General features: G+C 43.3%; 1 protein-coding gene across 1 annotated transcript in view; it reads right to left on the bottom strand.

Annotated features, from left to right (window-relative positions):
- Positions 1-2,632: 2,632 nt before the first annotated feature.
- NUDCD3 (NudC domain containing 3) overlaps positions 2,633-21,203 on the bottom strand; it is a 56,528-nt gene continuing 37,957 nt past the window's right edge. Inside the window, exons 5-6 of the mRNA XM_081843353.1 lie at positions 10,499-10,687; positions 2,633-3,185 (exon numbers count right to left, since the gene is read on the bottom strand). Coding sequence (XP_081699479.1) covers positions 3,075-3,185; positions 10,499-10,687 — 300 coding nt within the window. The 3' untranslated portion in view covers positions 2,633-3,074. The remainder of the gene's footprint in view (positions 3,186-10,498; positions 10,688-21,203) is intronic.

Genomic DNA, 21,203 nt, shown 5'->3' with positions numbered 1-21,203 from the left:
AAACAAACAAACAAACAAACAAACAAACCCAAAAACTAATCCAGGTCATGCAGTCTTAGACTATTTTCACTATTAGGAAGCCCAACAGGAGGTCAGAAGGTTGGAGTGGACAGACCTAGTGAAGCTGGGCAGGGGCTGGGCTGAGGGGATGTACAAGTCCTGAAGAAACCCACCCCTTTGATATTTGTCAGCAGAGTCTTGGGAATGCTAGTCCTAGTCAAGCCCATTGGAACCACAAAACTCAAGGTGGTGGACACCCACAAATATTGACCATAAATCATACAAACCCACTGTGCATTAGGCAAACAGCTTAAGACTGTTGCCTAGTTGATTTTAGGTGCTTTAGATAGAATAAAATTATTGTTTTAAAAAGGAAGGGGGAACGTGTTGATGAGTGGGGCCATTCTTTCACCACCCACTTGCTTTCCTAAACAGTAGAATAATGATAGACTGCAGGTAGTAGGCCCACAATGTGTTTGGGAAACGTACTATTGTGAAATGCCCATTCAGAAGACAAAAGGTGCGGTGACATTCATGTTGCATGTGAGTAACAACCATCCTACTGCCAGGGACTGGTCAGGAAGCTGTGTGCTTTTCTCTCCACTTACTTTTATGCCTACAATGAAAGTCATATATGAATGACATATAAACTACCTGCAAAAATATTTTTTAAAATCACCTAGCCTCTCTTTTTCCAGCCAACATAGACATCGCAAGTTCTTTGTCATTCCCTTTGTCATGGATCAAGTCATTCAAGAAAGAAACAAAACTGGGTTGTAGCCAATGTAAGTTTTACTCAGAGGAGACCTGTTGAAATTAATGAGCCTAAGTTAGCCACATCCATTAAATTCAATGGGCTTACTCTGAGTAGGACTAACACCGGACACAATCTTCTGCTTCAAATGGCAACTGATGTCACTGGCTTCAGAAACAAGCATAGGCCCCTTGCGAAAACGAGTCCAGAAAACTCCTTGGGTATGTGTGACTGGGATTTCTGCTGCATCCACCACACTACAGCTGAAAATTTGCCAGCTTCAGGGACCGTTTTGTGATGTGGGGTTTTTTAAAAAACAGTGGTCAAACATATTCCTACCATATCTGGAACAGCCACCTTCCCTATTGGTCTCTTATGGTCAAGCTTTCTTTAAAGTTGTCTATGGTGAGCCGAGAATTCAGCTGAAATCTTGTACTGGAGACTAGTTATCCAGTTTTTTCTTTTGACTTGTCTGAAGTTGTGAGGATTGTCAGATTTGCTTATTCAGAAGCCAAGAGCTTTGTCTGGTATGTGCCCTACATCTCGCACCTAAAAGCTGATATACTGGTGGGCTCAGCTGAATTTTGCGTATTGTAATTCTATATTGGGTATCACAAGCACCAAGAATGTCTCACTGTACTATGCATTTTATCATTTACTTCCCTTCTTAAGTGTAAAATAGTGGAGATAACACTTACGCCTTTATATGGCCCACTAAGCAACTATGAAGAAACCTAAAATGTGTTTTACATTTTGACAGGTGATGTCGTTCTTGAAGCTTTGACTTTCTTGCCAATTTTTAATGGCAGACATGCGCATAATATTATTAGATCTGGAACGGGTGCTTTCTCTATGGGTCTTATAACAATTTTTTTAAGGTATGGATATTGCCAGAACAATAGGACAACTTCAAGATCCACATCAAGATCCTCTTCCTCAAATGTATTTCTCACTAACCCCTGTAACAGGTTGCCAGCTATATGACAATAAGCAGAAATAAGATTCTTAAATTCAAATGGCGCACCCTGCCTCCTCTGAAGCAAAATTTAGGGGAAGAGCCACTATTGTACTAAATGTGCTCATAGATTCAAGATAACCTGCTGAGGTGGGCCAAGTCATCGCTATCTGCAGTCATGAGCTGTCAGGTAAATTTAACCCTTTCTTCCAATGCTATCGTCCCATCAAACCCACCCCCAACCCTGCTGCCCCCACCTAAAAGGAAAGCTACATTGGCAACCATAGCATATATATTTTCTGATGAAAATAGCGGGGGGGGGGACGGTACACAGTACACAGGGGGAGGTTAAACCCCACCCTGTGGTCCCGATTTTCCATAAACAGATCTGTTGTTGTTGTTGTTTTGAAAAAAGTCAGATAATTAAATACAATCCCACACTTGCTGTATCAGCTAGTTCGGCCCTAAGAGAGGAGGGAGGGAGATAAACTAATGTCTACACTCTGAAGCTTAATAAGAAGCACTTTTGGATAAAACTAAGAACAGACTGAGACTCACAGAGAACTGCCGCTCTCTGAGCACTGCAATCATAAGAAGTCTGTGGTCCTCCCCCTTATTTTTCAAATTCAATGCCAAAGCGTCAGAGACCACCAGAGATCTACAGTAAAGATACAGCTATCAAGTGTCACCTTCTGTTCTGGCTCCTTTTCAGCTATTAGTCTGAGCCTGCAACATTTACCTCCCACTGCCAGGGCCTCAAGGACCAAACCTAGCAATTAAGATGCTGCTAAAATGACACTGATTGCAGATTGCTGGTGTTTAAAGGAGGCTGTGCTGCCTGGTGCCATTAGGAGATTGGGTTTCCTGAAAGATGGAACCGGGAACAGAAGACAGCTTCAAAGAAACAGGAGAGAATCTCGCCATCATTTGGCCAAACTGCATGTATTTCTGAAAAAGAGGTTGGGGGGGGGGAATACTGCCTTCAATCAACCCCCCTCCCCAAAGCAATCCATTAACAAGAGAGAAGAGGAAATGCTACCAGCAGCTGCTGGTTGCCGTGGTGACACAGTACGTAAGGCTGCTTTTTGCTAGGCTTCCCCCACATACATATTAAATGCACCAACCTGGTGCTGGAGGGAAGGATTCGCTCAACATTGCACTTCCCTCTCCCCCCTCCCCAAAAGCAAACCCACATTCTGGCTATTTTGAAGTCCTTTGTCATTTTGCAAACAAGCCCAGGTAACAAGGCAGGGACAAAGGGGCTGATTGACATCGCTGGCAGGAGGGGAGGAGTGTGGCAGTGGCATCAGTTTCATCCTACTCTCCCCGGCAGGTAGGCAGTTCTTCCCATCCTCAGTGCCATCATCAAAAGTGCACTGCCCCTGGAGAGATGTTGAACATGGAGGGATCAAACTTCTGGCCTCGGAACGGGGAGCCTTCGGCATCCCAGCCCTTCTTGAGCATCTCGTGGACTTTCTGAAATTAAGACAGAGTCATGTCACGGTCATGCAATACACAGAAACCCACCAACTTGATTAATCCTGACTTGCCGGTCAATGGATCAGTTGAATACAATCCACTGACCGCAGCCAGGTATTATCAAATTATTCAGTGAAACCAAGAATGGCACGGTATAGCTGCCAGCTGCTCTTCCTTAAATTTCATTGGAGCACCATTTGTTAGCAAAGGCAGGAGAGATGGTTCCTTGCTCTGCAGAAGGGTCGGAGGCCCATGTAGCAGCATAGTCAAGATTCCAAACTGGAACAGGGATATAAGCTTGGGGAAACTGGGATCCTGCTTACTTAAAATCCCTTAAATATTTTATTTCTGTTTTAATTTATTTTCTTCTCAGTTCTGTACCTGCAGGCTAACTCTGGTGTTCCACCATTAAGTAATCTTTGATTGCTATCACACAACTGCGCTAGGAATCCTAGGAAAATCCAGGAAAATGCCAAAGAGATATCTACACTGATAAAAGCCTTGGCATTTACTGTATTGGCCTGGATCGAGGCGGGTCAGGACTGCTGATCCTTTTAGATTTGTCAGCAGCCTTTGACATGGTCGATCATGATCTTCTGAACCACCGCCTCGCAGACGTGGGGATACAGGGCATAGCCCGTAACTGGTTGTGCTCTTTTATCTCTGTTTGGGGACAGAGGGTGGCGTTAGGGAGGGAAATGTCGTCGCGCGACTCCTTGGTGTGTGGAGTGCCACAGGGCGCAATTCTCTCCCCGATGCTTTTTTACATCTTTATGCGCCCCCTTGCCCAGATTATCCGGAGCTTTAGGCTGGGCTGTCACCAATATGCTGATGACACTCAGCTCTATCTGCTGATGGATGGCCACACCGACTCGGCCCAGAACACACTGACCAGATGCTTGGAAGCTGTGGCTGGATGGTTTCGTGGGAGCCGATTGAAACTAAATCCTTCGAAGACAGAGGTCCTATGGCTAGGTCGGGATGGCATGGGGATGAGGGACCAACTCCCTTCTCTTGCGGGGGCCCAATTAGTGCCATTGCCTTCCGTTAAGAGTTTGGGTGTAATCCTTGACGCCTCCCTTTCCATGGAGGTGCAAGTTACAGCAACAGCCAAGGCGACATTTTTCTACCTTCGCCGCATGAAGCAGTTGTGACGGTCACCTCCAGGCTTGACTACTGTAATTCGCTATACGCAGGACTGCCCTTGAAGCTGTCCCAGAAACTCCAGTGGGTACAGAATGCTGCAGCGAGGCTCCTCACGGGGTCTCTGCCATGGGAGCATATTCACCCAGTGCTTTTCAAGCTGCACTGGCTCCCGGTGGAGTACAGGGTCAGATTTAAGGTGCTGCTTTTGACCTTTAAAGCCCTGCACGGCCTAGGACCCTTGTACCTACGGGACCGTCTCTCCCGGTATGCCCCACGGAGAGCCTCAAGGTCCATAAATAGTAACACCCTGGTGGTCCCGGGCCCTAAGGAAGTTAGATTAGCTTCAACCAGAGCCAGGGCCTTTTCAACTCTACCTCATGAGACCAGGGCCCTGCAGGATCTGATTTCTTTCCGCAGGGCCTGCAAGACAGAGTTGTTCCGCCTGGCCTTTGGCCTGGAGCCAATTTGATTCCCTCTCTCCCTCTCTTTCTTTTTTCTTTTCCTTCGCCTCCTGCGATAAGTCTACATTTTAATATTTTAATGTTTCCACATTTTAATGTTGTATTTTAATTTTGTTTCTAAGTTGTAATCATTCAACTTGTTTTTATTATTGCTTGTAAGCCACTCTGAGCCTGGCCTTGGCTGGGGAGGGCGGGGTATAAATAATAATAATAATAATAATAATAATAATAATAATAATAATAATAATAAAATAATAATAATAATAATAATAAATATAAGCCTCACTTTCCTCCCAAATTCCAACCATGAAAAGCTAAAGTGCAGCTTATATTAGCGACCTTACAGTATGCAAACCGTCCCCTCCCCATGGATTTTAAAGGTGCAGCTTATATTCGGGTGCGGCTTATATTCAGGCCAATACAGTATGTTATAAATCTATGTAATTTCATAGTTTCACAAGGACAGTTAACCCATTTATTTATATAATTAGCTCAACTGCAAAACCTGTTGATAACCTGTCAATAATGTCTACCAAGCCACGGAACAGCAAAATATTAAGTCCTAAAAATGCTTCAGAAATATTATAAGCCTTTTTGAAAATATTTGTGGAAGAGCATTTGCTTTGCATGCAGAAGGTGCCATGTTCAGTCCCCAACACCTACAGGTAGGGATGGGAGAGACATCTGCCTGAACCTCTGGAAACCCAATGCCAGTCAATAAGCTATCTTGTGCAGTGTTGCAAAATCCTCCATTTTGATTTGCCATATTTAATATTCTATATTACTTTAATGAATGCTGAATGTTATTTTATTTGCATAGTGTATATTGTATTATGCAAACTGCCTGATTTATATGATGCTAGCCGCTCTGAGCCCGCCTTTGGCTGGGGAGGGCGGGATAAATATAAAATTTTATTATTACTATTATTATGATTATGATTCTTATTATTAGATTCCTTATAAGCAACACAGACTTACTGAAGAATGAATCATGCTACACCAAGGTGGGCAGAGTACAGGCTTACAATATCCCCCCTTCCCAATAGAATTCTGAGGTTCACCAACCAGAAAGAGGTGCAAAAATAGGGGCAGAGAAAAGTACCAGATTCGGAACAGTAACTTACTTTGGAAACAGCAACATACTACACCCCATGAGCCATACAATGAAATAACCTGCATATATGAGAGTACAAATCTACACCAGAGTTACAACAGATCAGAAATGTTAATGCAGAAATCTTAAATTGGCCAACAGAGCTGTAACAAAGCCCGTTTCAAAGGCAACCAATTAATACTCATTTTACAGGCAATGAACACTGAGGCTTTTAAAAAATACAATTTTATTTGCCATTCAGAGTCAGAAACCCTTGCTGATCCAGACTGCAGTGGGTCCCAATCTATTTTCTGCCTACCTCCAAATAAGAAAGGCAAAAGCACATTTCAATAACTTTTTGTGTGAAAAAAAGAGTCAGAAACCCTTGCTGATCCAGACTGCAGTGGGTCCCAATCTATTTTCTGCCTACCTCCAAATAAGAAAGGCAAAAGCACATTTCAATAACTTTTTGTCTGCTGGGGGCTTCCTTTTCTGTTTTTAGCTGAAAATTTTACGATTCCAGAAATGAACGTGGACAAATTAGAAGCAGATTCCAGGCATGATTTCCCATCACATCCCAACATCCTTACAGAACTTAAAACTCAGACAGGGAGTCTTAGAGGAAGGAGTGACAGTTTTAAAAGCCAGACATTGTTTTCCAACTTAAGACAGATTTAAGACAGAACTGTTTCTTCTCAGTAAATCCTCAAGACAGAAATATGCTGAAGGTTTTAGTGGAAATTTTTATTGAATTTTTATTTTCAAATTGTTTGATGCTGGTGAAGATGTTATGACATTTTGTATTTTATATTTGCTGCAAAGCTGCCTTGAGCCTCATGAAACAGAGGGCACAGAAAATAGTATGCCAATTTAAGCATACAAACATGGATGAGGGCTTTGGTGCTCACTCTAGATTGTGAAATCACACGGAGATGCTTCTTAAGTAGTGAAGAATAATAAAAATATCATAATCAACAACAACGAATAGCTCATTATGCAACAACATACATACGTGTACTGGGAAGACCCTATTCTTGCAAAGACCTCCCTAATCACCGAGTTTAGCATAATGGATGATTGCTGTAAATGGTGCCTCCTTGGATGATAGATCAATATTGACAATTAATATAGTATTCCCCATTGTCATTCTGCATTTATGGAATTAATATTCGTTGGATATTCACAAGACTCAATAGCCTAGTTCATTTGGAGTGGCTATTAAAATTTTCTTTTTCAGCAGGCTTTTACATTCCAAGTGTGATGAGAGTCAAGTTTGGCTGGAATTATTCTCTTTGCTGTTAAAATAACACAGTTGATTTAGTCTGTATTTTTAATGCACATTATTTGATATCATGACAACATGATCTGATATTATAATATCTCTGAGTCCAATTTTTTGAATTCCCCAAACTGAAAAGAAGGTTATAAATAATCTTATAAATACAACAGTGTATCTTTTTGCATGTACAAATATAAAGCAAAATAAATAACAGAAACACAGAATTATAGAACTGTGGAGTTGAAAGGGACTCCGAGGGTCATCTAGTCAAACCCCCTGCAATGCAGGAATCTCAACCCAGAACATCATACGTGACGACATCATTTGAAATGCCAAAGATTTTCCATCCTTTACAAACCTGTATCAAATAGAGGTCCAGACACAATTCTGTGTAAAAACCTCCAAGGAAGGAGAGTCCACTACATATCATGGGAGACTGTTCCACTGTTGAACAGCTCTTACTGTTAGAAAGTTCTTCCTGGTGTTTAGTTGGAATCTCTTTTCTTGTAACTTGAATTCATTGGTTCGGGTCCTTCAGCGTAGGAGAAAACAAGCTTGCTCCATCTTCTGTGTGACAGCCCTAAAAATATTTGAAGATGGCTATCCTATGTCCTCTGAGTCTCCTCTTTTCCAGGCTAAACATACCCAGTTCCTGCAACTGTTCCTCATAAGGCTTGGTTTCCAGACCCTTGATCATCTTGGTTTCCCTCCTCTGCACACATTCTAGCTTGTCAATATCCTTCTTAAATTGTGGTGTCCAGAACTGGACACAGTACTCCAGGTGTGGTCTGACCAAGGCAGAACAGAGTGGTACTATTACTTTCCTTGATCTGGACACCAAACTATCGGGACATTCCCCTTGATGTTACAGCCTAGAATCACATTTGGGTTTTTTTGCTGTTACATCACATTGTTGATTCATGTTAAGCTTGTGGTCTACTAAGACCCCTGGATCCTTTTCACATGCACTACTTGCAATCCAGGTGTCCCCCATCTTATATTTGTGCAGTTGGTTCTTCCTGCCTAAATGTACATCCTTACATTTGTCCCTACTGAAAATTATTTGTTAGCTTTGGCACAGTTCTCCCATTTGTTAAGGTCATTTTGAATCCTGATTCTGTCTTCAGCAGCATTGATTAACCTTCCAAGTTTGGTATCATCTACAAATTTGATGAGTATTCCCTCAATACCTTCATCCAAATTGTTTATAAAGATGTTGAACAACAATGGGCCCAGGACAGAACCTTACAGCACCCCACTTGTCACTTTTTTCCAAGATAATGAGGAACCATTAGAGAGCACTCTTTGGATTTGGTCAGTCAACCAGCTACAAATCCACTTAAGAGTTACCTCATCCAGTCCACATTTTACCAGCGTTCCTGGTATCAATGTCAAGTTCACTGGTCAATAAGATCTTCTCTTTCCCCCTTTTTGTAGATGGGGACAACCATTTGCCTGCCTCCACTTCACAGGGATCTTCAGGAATTCTCAAAGATTATAGACAGGAGCTCTGAGATTACATCCGCAATCTCCTTTAGTACCCCTGAGTGCAGTTCCCTTTTCCTATGTTGGGTTTCAGCTCTCTCCCTGCATCCTTTATTCTGTTATCACCAGGTTAAGCACTGTTTCCTTTAGGGCAAGGACAAAGTAGGTGTTGAGCAGTTTTGCCTTCTCTGCCACCCAGTAGCATTTCTCCATCTTCTCCACACAAGGGATCCACTACTTGCTTGCACCTGCTTTGGACATAGTCAAATAAACCTTTTATGTTATTTTTAATTTATTTTGCAATTTCATTCTGAGCTTTGGTCTGCCTGACCTTCTCCCTGCAATTGCTGGCAACTCATATATACACTTCCTTCATGATTTGTCCTTCTATTTCTTATATATGCTCTTCGTACACTTCAGCTCATCTGTAAGCTATTTATGCAGTCTTCCACTTTCTTTTCTTGTTGGAATTATCTGTCTTTGTGCCTTCAAAATTTCACCTTCAAGAAATTCCCCTCCATCTTGTGGACTCCCTTCTCTTTGACTATTTCTGATGAGAGTGCATGTCCAACTACACTTAACTTTCCTTTGCCTGTGTATAATGAAACCTGAGGGCATGATCACTTCCTCCCAAGGTTCCTTGTACTTTCAATTTGTCGATCAGTTCTTCCCTGTTGGTAAGGACCAGGCACAAGGGAGATGACCTCCTTATTGCTTCTTTTACCTTCTGGGAAATGAAACTGTCAGTGAGACAACTGAGGAATTTGTTGGAACTTACATTCTTGGAAAAGTCTGAGTTCCAACAGCTATTGGGGTAGTTGAAGTCTCCTATGACTACTATATCTCTTCTTTTTGAATGTTTGGTAATCTGCTCTAGAAAGGCATCATCCAGGTCCTCAGCAGACACCCACGGTAAGGTTGTTCCCTACAATTTTTACCCATATATTCTCAGGCTGCCTTCCACATTCCAAGTCATGCTGAGATCGAATGACCTGTTCAGAGCACAGCATTTAGGAGTGACATTTGGTAGACTCTGGTATTATCATACAGATGACAAATCAAGGAGCAAAAACACAGAGCTAGTTTTGCGCCGATCTGGATGCTTTCCATATTGCTCACAACCAAAGAGCGGAAAGTGGAGTTTTACTGCCATTAGCCCTGCACTCGGAAGATTACAGCAATAATCATTTGGCTAATGCCATAACACACCAGAGACACAGTTGCATCTGGCAAGTCTCTCAGAGAAAGGTTATACATTAAATGTTGTACACCTAGATGCCGTTTTGAGCACTGAAAACAGTGGCATTAAAATCAGGTTTGCAAATGAGTCTAGAAAAGATAATTTTGTTAAAACTCGGAACGTATCCCTGTTAAAACAGCCACCTAGATGATGTTCTTAACTGGAACTCCCCTAGTAAAAAGAAGCAGAAATCAGGCAAGTGGGTATTTACAAAAGTGATTTTGCTTACTACATACAAGTCCTACTTAGGATATTTGCTCCTGTATTATATCTGCCATAAAGGAAGATTTTCTGGAACTGGGTCACAGAAATTTCCAGGAACCATCTCACACAAGTGGAATTTGGCATTGTGTTTTTTATTCTTTCTTCCCCTCAAGCTGTGGGAGAAGCCCCATGTTACCTTAGATAGCCTACAATGGAACTGGGGGAACTGTCCTCTCCTTGAAGGACTATGCAAAGTTACCCATTGTGATTTGAAGCCTGAGCTATGGCAGAACCAAAGTACCACAATGATCCAAACAGTCTACCTACTGCATGCAGCACATTAAGAGAAGCAAAGAACTGCATGGTCAGCAAATCAAACAATTTCCTCATTAAGAAACATACCATCTCATGGCTCTGTGGCTTTCCCTGCAGCTTTTGGTGGTAGTCAAAGGATAGCCTGTCCAGCACAGCATGCTCTTCTTCATCCACCGTAGCCATTGAACGTTCTTTATTGATTTTACCAATGTCAATCTGCTCTTCACCTTCCAAGATGGCACTCCACCAGTATTCACCTACTTTGCTCAGGTTAATCTGGGAACAAAACAGAAGCAGCTGTAGTTCAGAGCTAGACAATCAGCAGCAGCCAGACCTGGTCTGGAGAAATATGTCACAGAATCATAGAATTGTAGATTTGGAAGGGAGCACAGGGGTCATCCAGCCCAACCCTCTGCAATACAAGAATCTTTTGCCCAATGTGGGACTCGAACCCCCCAACCCTGAAATCTCATACTCTGAGTCTCATGCTCTACCAGCTGAGCTATCTGTCCTGGGAGTCATGGCTGTGTTACTTAGAGATCTTAAAGGAACAGACCAAAAGAATAACCAGAGTTCTGAGGAAAACTCCAAATGCAGGGACACAAATCCCTATGCCAGAACAGAATTCAGCTGCACCTGCCATTCCAACAAGGATCTAGAAGAAATAACTTATATTATCATCATTCATCCTTTGCCAGAATAGGATACATTTATCACACATTTGGAAACCAATTTCCCAAAAACTTTGCACATTGACCTCCTCCCTGCTTAAACTATCACGACCATTTCTAACAAATGTGACACCAAGATTATTTCATTTCTTCCCAAAGGGCCTCAGCTGAGAAACCGTCTGTTTTATATGGATAAAGGTGAGTAATAATAGTTAAAAATTTACACTGCTTTATTAGCACTTATTAGACTACTCCGTGTTCACTGAAGAGCTCCGTTGTGAAAGCCAGAGGAAGTGCTCAAAATTATTCCGCATACTCCAGTTTTAACTGTTGTAGCCGTGTGCCGTGAAATCCTAAGGATGTATACTTTGAAGTATGATCGGTCATATTCAGTGAGTTTTACGCACAGATTAAGAGAACGCAAGACTGGAGCCTTTGGACAGAGTTCATTACCATACCCTACATCACTTGTTGTGCATCGCTTTATATAAGCTCGCTAAAGTTACTAGCCTGCAAAAAATTGCACTAGGCTGTAAGGTTCACAGCAAAAAAGGAGCAGCCAGCATGGAAACACTAGCTCATTTTAAAATGCCTTCTATCAAGCGGACTGGCAAGCCATTTCTCCCTCTGCCAGTCTGCTGTGCTTCTGCACTCGTCACAGAGGAACAGGAATACCATCTTTTATGGTTAGCATGGCAACCAAGTGGGCTGGCAGATCAATCCCTCCTCTACCACCCACCCTCTTGCCTGTATGGAATTCCTGGTCACTTCTGGCTACTAGGCAAGTTGTTAAATACAAGGCTGAGTGGGCATGAGAATAGGTATCAGAATTACACGGTGCCTCTATCGCACTTTACAATGGATCACTGTATTCCTTACTTCAATAGACATCATGTGTGCTACTGTGCTAGTACTGAACATCCAGAATTTCCAAGGGAATGAATGAATGAATGAATGAATGAATGAATCAATCAATCAATCAATCAATCGTAGAATTGCAGAGTTGGAAGGCACCCTGAGGGTATTTTATTTTATTTCTATACCGCCCTATACCCAAAGGTCTCAGGGCAGTTCACATAAAGGATCACATACATAAAATCAAAATATAACAACAATCCAGTAACACCCCCCCCCCCGTAAAAAGCCAGCATTTTAAAAAGGGTATAGGATATAGATCAGGTCAGGTAAAAGGCCTGGTTAAAAAGGAACATTTTTGCCTGGTTCCTAAAGGTGTACAACGAAGGCGCCAGGCGAACTTCCCTGGGGAGAGCATTCCACAGATGGGGAGCCACCACAGAGAAGGCCCGTTCTCGTGTTGCCACCCTCCTGACCTCTCGAGGAGGAGGCACACGAGGGGGGGGGGCTCAGAAGATGATCTCAGGGTCCGGGTAGGTTCGTATGGAAAGAGGCAGCTCTTGAGGTATTGTGGTCCTGAGGCATTTAAGGCTTTATAGGTCAAAACCAGCACTTTGAATTGGGCCCGGAAACTAATTGGTAGCCAGTGCAGTTGCACCAGAATTGGCGTCATATGCTCAAACTGTCTTGCTCCGGTGAGCAACCTGGTTGCTGAATTCTGTACCAGCTGAAGTTTCTGAACCATCTTCAGAGGCAGCCCTACGTTTAACGCATTGCAGTAATCTAACCTTGAGGTTACCAGAGCATAGACAACAATAGTTAGTCTATCCCTGTCCAGATAGGGGCGTAGCTGGGCCACCAACCGAAGCTGATGGAAGGTACTCTGGGCCACTGAGGCCACCTGGCCTCAAGTGACAGCAAAGGATCCAGGAGGACCCCCAAACTACGAACCTGCTCCTTCAGGGGTAGCATAACCCCATCAAGAGCAGGCGACCTCCCAGCCAGACCTCCTCTGGTCTGGGGAACCACCCACTAACAGTGCCTCCGTCTTATCAGGATTGAGATTCAGTTGTTGGCTCTCATCCAGTCCATTATCGAGACAAGACACTGGTCCAGCATTTCCACTCCCTCACCTGCAGATGTAAAGGAGAAATAAAGCTAAGTGTCATCAGCATACAGTGATGCCTCGCAAGACAAAATTAATCCGTTCCGTGAGGCTCTTCGTATAGCGGTATTTTCGTCTTGCGAAGCAAGCCCATTGACAGCTTAGCAGATTAGCGCTATTAGCGGTTTAGCGGCTTTTAGCGGATCAGCTGGTAAGCGGCTTAGCGGCTTAGGAAAAGGGGGGGGAAAGGGGAAAAAACCCGCAGGAACTCACAAGACATTTTGTCTTGCGAAGCAAGCCCATAGGGAAATTCGTTTTGCGAAGCGCCTCCAAAACGGAAAACCCTTTCGTCTAGCGGGTTTTCCGTCTTGCGAGGCGTTCGTCTTGCGGGGCACCACTGTACTGCTGACAACGCACTCCAGATAACTCCACCCAGCAGTTTCATGTAGATGTTAAACAACATGGGGGATAGAATTGAGTGCTGTGGAACCCCACATTGGAGGTTCCATGGGGCTGAAAAGCATTCTCCAAGCAACACCCTCTGCAATGCAGGAATCTTAGCTGGATTGTAATAGAATCATAATATAATGCATATCATGCTTGCGGGAAAACGTGCTCAAAAGGACATTTCAGCGGGCAGTGCTATCTTCCTATGCCCTTAAAGGGGGGGTGTATTACTCATTTTATTTCACCAAATTACTCTGCAAGCACAGCTTTGGGGTGGTTTCAACACCTGAGTTTCAGCTGTGTTATTGCCTCATCTGATCCATATAGCCAATGGGGCAACAGCAAGGCAGGTTGGCAAGAGCAGACATCTCTAGAGTGATGCCAGTGTGCCAGCAAATCAGCTTCAATTTCAGCACTAAACAAAGCACAAAGCATGTAAAATCTCTCACAGGACTATCTCAATGTACCCACCATACACAACATGACAGGAAGCACCCCATCCGAATTGGTATCGCTAATCCTCCCTTCCAGAGACACCATCCAAGCACTTTGATTGGCTAAGAGTGACATCATGCCCAGTTTTGTATAGCCTAAAAATTCAAGGGCCTGATTAATTTGCAGAGATAATATATAGCCATAAGTTATGGTGGCAAGAGGCCAAGCTTTTCAGCTATTATTGAACTACGCGTGGATACAGCCAATTGGCTTTTGGCTTCAGTCAGTAACATAATCCTCCTCCTATCTGGGCCAATAGCACAGAGCTGGAAAAAGGTACAGGAAAAAGCAACTAAACCAAAATCTATTGGGATGCATCCCCTTCTCTATGAAGAAAAGTTAAAGCCTTTGGTGCTATTTAATTTAGTCTGGGGGGTGGGGATAAGATCAAGGTTGGCATAAGATGTTTCTACACACTCACTCTCTCTCTCTCCCCCCCCCTTCTTCTTCTATCACTCGTAGCCAAGTAAGATTGTCTTCCATAAACACGTTTTTGGGTTTGGGATGGGTTTTTGGAAGACGCCTGTGCATGAATTTGTTTTATGCATGTAGATCAGTGCACACTGACCAACACACAGTCTTCACAGTAAGGCTCTATTCCAATGGGATGAGTATCACGGCAACATGTAGATTCTTATCTGAAGCCTTCATCTTTCTTCAAAGCATTGTAACATACCGCTTGTTATCTTCCACCTGTTCTGCCATTGAGGACTTCTTGGATCATTCTTTGTCTAGCTCCTCCCCTTTGACCTTACCGCCTTGGGTGACCCTGCTGGTAGTACGAGACTCCCGATGGCTTCGCTCACAAGGGTCATAGGAACATGCCAGCCCACTCACCACAACAAGGTGATGATGCTGTGAGTGAGACACACACACACACACACACACACTCTATATGAGCTGTGTGGAAAGTAACTTCTCCTTGTCTCATACTACTAGGGAGCACCCAGTAAAGCTAATTTGCAGAAGGTGAAAGCAATTTGTCTCATAACACATAGCTTGTGGGATCCATGGTCTTTCCATAAAGGACAACTGACAGATATGGCAGCTAATAGAACCTCCACATTCAGGGGAATTATTGATGCTGGGTATCAGATGCCTCCCTGATGTGCATCCTACTATTGTGCGGTGAGGAGAAGGAATCTGGCTAGATTAGGCAACCTTTGGGGCAGGATCTAGCAGAGCAGTCCCTCAAGTACATTGATTGGGGTATTAATATAATCTCGGCTAACTCTTGGTGGTGCAATGCTTTGCACCAACCAAGAGAGGCACTTCACACTTTGCAAAAAAGGCAAAAAAAAGCTATTGCACCAAAGCCCTGCAAGTTTCTTCCGAAGTGCACAGGAGTGGGCGGGAACAAGGCTGAAACGGGTTACACTTTTAGCTGCCACCCCAGCTTGACGGGGCTGCATGGCCTGGGTGCACTTGGAGATGCAAGAATCTGTTCCATGACAACAAAGAAAAAGTAGCTTCGGAGAGACAGTCTGGCAGGAAGAGAAAGCTGCTCTTTGCGAGGCTGCCGGGGAGAGAAGCAAAAAAGGTCACAAATTCCATATGCTGCAAGGAGAAGGTGAAACGAAGAGGCGAGTCACATATTCACTTAAACAACTTGTTTGTCGGCGGGGTGTGGAGAGACAGGATGCACCACAACAGCCCAGACTAAGAGAGCTTCATCTGTGGTAAAGCAATCACACCAGCATGGTATTTCTAAGAAAAGTTTGCATAAGGTGCTGGGAGTGAAAAGGTCCACCTGAGGAAGTTTGTGGGAGGATTCTTTGCCTTGGGAACTGAAGCTGCAAAAAGGAGGGCGTTCCAAGGGGAAATTGTTGCTTTTCTCAGAGGAACCCCAAAGCATAAGATAAAATACTTCCCAAAATTGCTATCGTTTTTGAGATTGCTGTGGTTCTAACCTGCAACATACACCTCTCCTTAAAGATCTTCAGGAACTCCATAGAATAGTGAGGATTGCAATGTCTTTCCGTATATGCATGATGCAGCCGCATTTGTAATATTATTTGTTCAGATTGATACTCTTTCAGATTGAAAGAATTGTAGAGATGGGGTGGTTTAGCTGTAGCCCTCCAGCTGTTGCTGGACCATGCAGCATGGCCAATGGTTAAAGACTACAAAAGCTGTAGCCCAGCAGAATCTGGAGGGCCACAAGAAAGCCACCACTGGAAGTGCCGGGAAAGGAAGACCAAAATGAGCAACAGTTTGGAGCGCCTTCAAGGGACACGATCGAGGTTTATGAAATTATACATAGTATGGAGAAAGTGGGTTGGGAGAAGCTTTTATACCTCTCTTTTTCTCTCTCATAACACTTGAAACCCAATGAAACAGATTGGTGGGAGATTCAGGACATACAAAAGGAAGTACAGTGGTACCTTGTGTTACATACGCTTCAGGTTACACGCTCCACTAACCCAGTAATAGTGCTTCAGGTTAAGAACTTTGCTTCAGGATAAGAACAGAAATCGGGCTCCGGCGGCGCGGCGGCAGCAGGAGGCCCCATTAGCTAAAGTGGTGCTTCAGGTTAAGAACAGTTTCAGGTGAAGAACGGACCTCCGGAACGAACTAAGTACTTAACCCGAGGTACCACTGTACTTCATTACACAAAGTCGAACTCATTTTTGGAATTCACACTGGCTCAGAATAGTACACAATATAGTGATGACACTGGCTCAGAATGCTTTAAAAGGAGTTGAGGACCCCCTTCCACTGAAATCAATGACATAGGCAATTATTTTCCAAAGCCCAGAATCCATGCAATAAATGAAACCATGTCCAACTCAAGCAAGGGTTACTGCCACGACACGTTTGACCTTTGCATCCCCATGAATTTATACCCTTCCTGCCTGCACGTTTACAGGTCAATTCCGCACCTAGAGTCTAAATGTAATTTGAAGGAGCCCTAGGCGATTTTACTTTCTCTTGAAATTTTACAACGGTTCCAAAACGCACATAAAACAGAGCACTTGAAAATGTTCAATAGCTGAACCGCTAATAATGTTAGGAGGATGGTTGAAAACAAAAGTTGGCAATGCGGCATTGTGAAAAAGTTAGGGTTGTGCTGTCACCATTCCAACCAAATAACGTACCATCCCATCTGTGGCACAAGATGGCTCGGTACAAACCGTGGTTTGGCACTATGTGAACATGCCTTATGCTTGCATGCTCCCCCCTCTTCTCCTCTTGTGTGTTCCAATTCAATTAAGCAACTTCATCTTTCAGTCATCTAGAAGTGGGATCTTAAAACTGAGAAGTTATTTTCGATCACCTGAAGATAAAACCTAACTTTCAGAATTTGCATGCCCCCCAGCCACTATATAGCATTATCCAATTTAGCATTTAGAACACCACTGAAAATTAATCTCCGGGTCTGCTAATATGAAGGCTATCAGCCTTCTCTTTACGTCAGCAATCTGCCTCACCAGAGATCTGTGTGTTCTCAATTGTACTAGAGACAGATCAAAGTAACTGTTAGGTTTTGTATTTTTCAAAATATGTGGGAACAGCCATTGTTCCTTTGTCCCAGCAGCCTCTGCATCCTAAAATCAGTTTACACCTAGCAATGAGTAATTTAATTCTGACTTAATCATGAGATTACCCTGCCCTGCTGCAATCTTTGGGATTTTTTTTTCTTCTGAAGTGCATACTACAGTTTGCCATTATATATAAACTGGAAAGCTATAGATCATCTGCAAATTAGGACTAGTTCATGCTAAAGAGAAGGGGAGTAGGTCAATTGGGAACACGCAAGGGGAGAGGGACGTGACTGAGCCTAGAGCACATTCTTCTGATAACATGGGTTTGAATTCTGAAAAAGTAATCTGGATAGCAACCTTTACTTCCTCACAGCTCTTCTCTCAAATCATGCACTTCTATAAATACTATGAACTTGCATAAGGTTTTTATTCAAAAGATGTTGCCCATAATAATCTTGTCAAATCACTCCTCTCAAAGCAAATATATATATAGTGCACAGAATGTATTCTTTAGATAATTTCCTAAAGAGGACAATAAACGTGGCATATTATGCATGAACATTTGGAAAGTTTTCAAATTAAATTTTTCCTAAATCAATTTTTTACTCAGCTGTTATCAGGCAGCATTTACATGCTCAACACTATAGTTGATATTGAGGTTCCTCCCCCCAAAGTGAGATGCTGCTGCCATTGTAGCATCAGGTGGGCTGAGTCTATTTGAACCTGTGGAATGGTTTATTGAACTGAGCCATTGGGACATTTATAACTTTTAATCTTGTAGGACAGGGGTCTGCAACCTTTAAGACAAAAAGAGCCACTTGGACCCGTTTCCGAAGGAAAAAAAAACTGGGAGCCGCAAAACTCGTCATTATAAAAATAACTTTTTGTCACTTTTTTATTATTTCTTTGTTTGACCCCTCAGAATTACTCCTCCTCATAGAAATAAACGTTAAATTAACAAGTTACCTTTTTTCGTGTGTGTGTTCTTCACTCCCCTTCAAAACAGTGACCAGCGTACATGCCCCTTACAATGTAGTGGGCGGGCGGGAAGGTGACATCGGGACGGTGCGTGACTAACACACGCACCGCCCCCATGTGACGTCACAGCCAGTACAGCGCCCACCACAGTGGGGAGTGTCGGGGCGCACAATGAGCCTCCTCCCCTCGCTAGTATCCGCCCCGGAGCCGCGGCAAAGGTGTAAAAGAGCCACATGCGGCTCCGGAGCCGCAGGTTGCAGACCCCTGTTGTAGGAGGTTGCGATGACCAATATGCTGTGATGCTCTTTGTCAGTTGTATAGTTCTGTTGACCTAAAACTGAATAAAACATTTATATATTTTTTTTAAAAAAAAAAGATGGAGAGAGGTTTTTCACATACATTCTAACCAAGCAGGTTTTTCCCGAGAGCTTGGAAAGGGGAGAAACAAAAGTGTTGTGCCCCACACCCAGCACTGGTTGCTAAAAAAAGCTCCTGTGAATCTATTTTGGTTACACTCTTTGACATACTAACTAGCGTAATGGAGAAGGGTCACACACAAAATTATTATTTACAGGACCAGAAGTTTGGAGAAGTTCCTTGTTCTCCCTTGGTCTTGGTTCTTGAAGCACAGTACTTCCTTTAAACAATTCTGAAAATGCAATTTCCTCTTAAGTCTGCAGTGCTTCCTTCCTGTCTAACAAGGTTTTCATTCTGTCAGAAAACAACACCTAGTCTACTTTGGGGGGGGGAGGGAGGGAGGGAGGGAGGGAGGGAGGGAGGGAGGGAGGGAGGAAGGAAGGAAGGAAGGAAGGAAGGAAGGAAGGAAGGAAGGAAGGAAGGAAGGCAGGCAGGCAGGCAGGCAGGCAGGCAGGCAGGCAGGCAGGCAGGCAGGCAGGCCTCACTGACTGCATCTATGACAACCAGTTCCATGATATACAGGTATGTTGCTAGAGCCCCCAAACTCTAAATTGATTGTGCAGCCAATAAGAGAAGAAATTTGCAACTGCTGATGGAGCTTTTCCACTGCTTCCTACTAGTCATCCTCTATACAAAGAGGTCCAAATGCCAACACACTTATTAAGTAGCAGATCCAATTAAAATCAGGCATGTATTTTGATTATCCATAAGGCTACTTGGGAGCATGGATTCTAGAATTTAACATCTTGAGTCTCTTGAACCCAAGGGGCGGGGGGCAAACACCAGTTGGATTGTCCACTCTTCCATCACATGAGACAGACAGATTCCTACTGGAAATCTCCCAGTCATCTTTTTGGATAATGCAATATCAAACCTAAAGATGATGAAGTTAACCACCAATCATTGCAAAAGATGGTAAGTCCTCTAAGCTGGTCCTAGGGCTGGATCAAATGACAGGTGAGTCAGGGTAAGATAAAAGCAGTAGGCTGAGTGGGTTTAAGGCATTAAAAGATGCTGCTTCTCTAGAGGTCTTGGAATTCTTACTGACATTAGCAACAGCTCCCTGAAGGAACTAACAAGCATTAGTCACTTGATTTAAACCACACAAGCAATGGTCTTAGGATGTTTTCAGCCGTGTCGACATTTTGCCACTACTTTATATCATGGGATGCAGTTCATAAGGTATCCAAATACATTTTTGGGAGTCACAGAAATACATGGATATTATGGTAACACCATATGTTCACAAAGGTGGTTTGTTTGTTTTTTAAACTACATTTCTTATTTCCAAGCAATCAGAAAAGTGAAAAATCAAAATTTGAAGCCAACTCCTGTGTACTTGCCTATCATCCTAGAGGTATCATTTGCAAATTAAACGCGTGGGCAGACACACACTCGGCGGCAAAACACAACACTACCAGCACATTACAAGAATGCCTGAACAGCTACCAATAGTAAATAGATGACATCACTGAACACTGGAGGATAGCTTGCCAATGCACTGCTGCAAGCTAAATATAATTATATGAAATCCCCTCCCCAAACTAATCCGCAGTTTTTTGTTGAAATCCTTTCATCTCATTTAGGGAAAAATTCACTGTCCACACTGTTGTGTATCCATATCTGAAAAGTGGAATGAAACACAACACTTTAAAGGTAGGCAGTAAACTTGCCTCACAATAGTGCTATTCCAGAATTATGAGAGTTCACAAGAATAAATGATCAGAAAAATTATGTTCCTTCTATGTCAGTGCAGACCAGGACCTGCAACTAATCTAAGTCACCTGAAACCACACTGAGAATGGAAAAAGTTAGATCGACATCTTGAGAGATGCCAGGAGGACAAGGCCTGCAAGGACCAATGCTTGGGCCTCCATCACACCGAAAATGCGATAACGGGCAAAGACCTTCATTTGAGCAGCATGTGAAATCAAGTGCCACTTGGCGAAGGCCGCAGCAATTGCCTAATTATCACTTCAAAAAAAGAGCTTGCAGCAGCAGATCAGGATTGCTGCAGCACCTGTCATTAGCACCAACTATCACTCATTATACCCAAATTTCTTAACTTAGCTGAGCCATGCAAATTTTTTTCTTCTGCAAAATTTTCAGTAGATACCTGCAACACCGCCCCCCCCCAAAGCCCACCATTTTCTTCTCTGATGTTTAAAGGTAAAGGTAAAGGGACCCCTGACCATTAGGTCCAGTCATGGCCAGCTCTGGGGTTGCGGTGCTCATCTCGCTTTATTGGCCGAGGGAGCCGGCGTACAGCTTCCGGATCATGTGGCCAGCATGACTAAGCCGCTTCTGGCGAACCAGAGCAGCGCACGGAAACGCCGTTT

Source organism: Podarcis erhardii (assembly GCF_964252035.2).
Source record: "Podarcis erhardii genome assembly, chromosome: 16".
In the NCBI taxonomy this organism is placed as follows: Eukaryota; Metazoa; Chordata; class Lepidosauria; order Squamata; family Lacertidae; genus Podarcis; species Podarcis erhardii.
The sequence above is the reverse complement of the archived record's forward strand: the minus strand, read 5'-3'. Positions and strand labels throughout refer to the sequence as shown.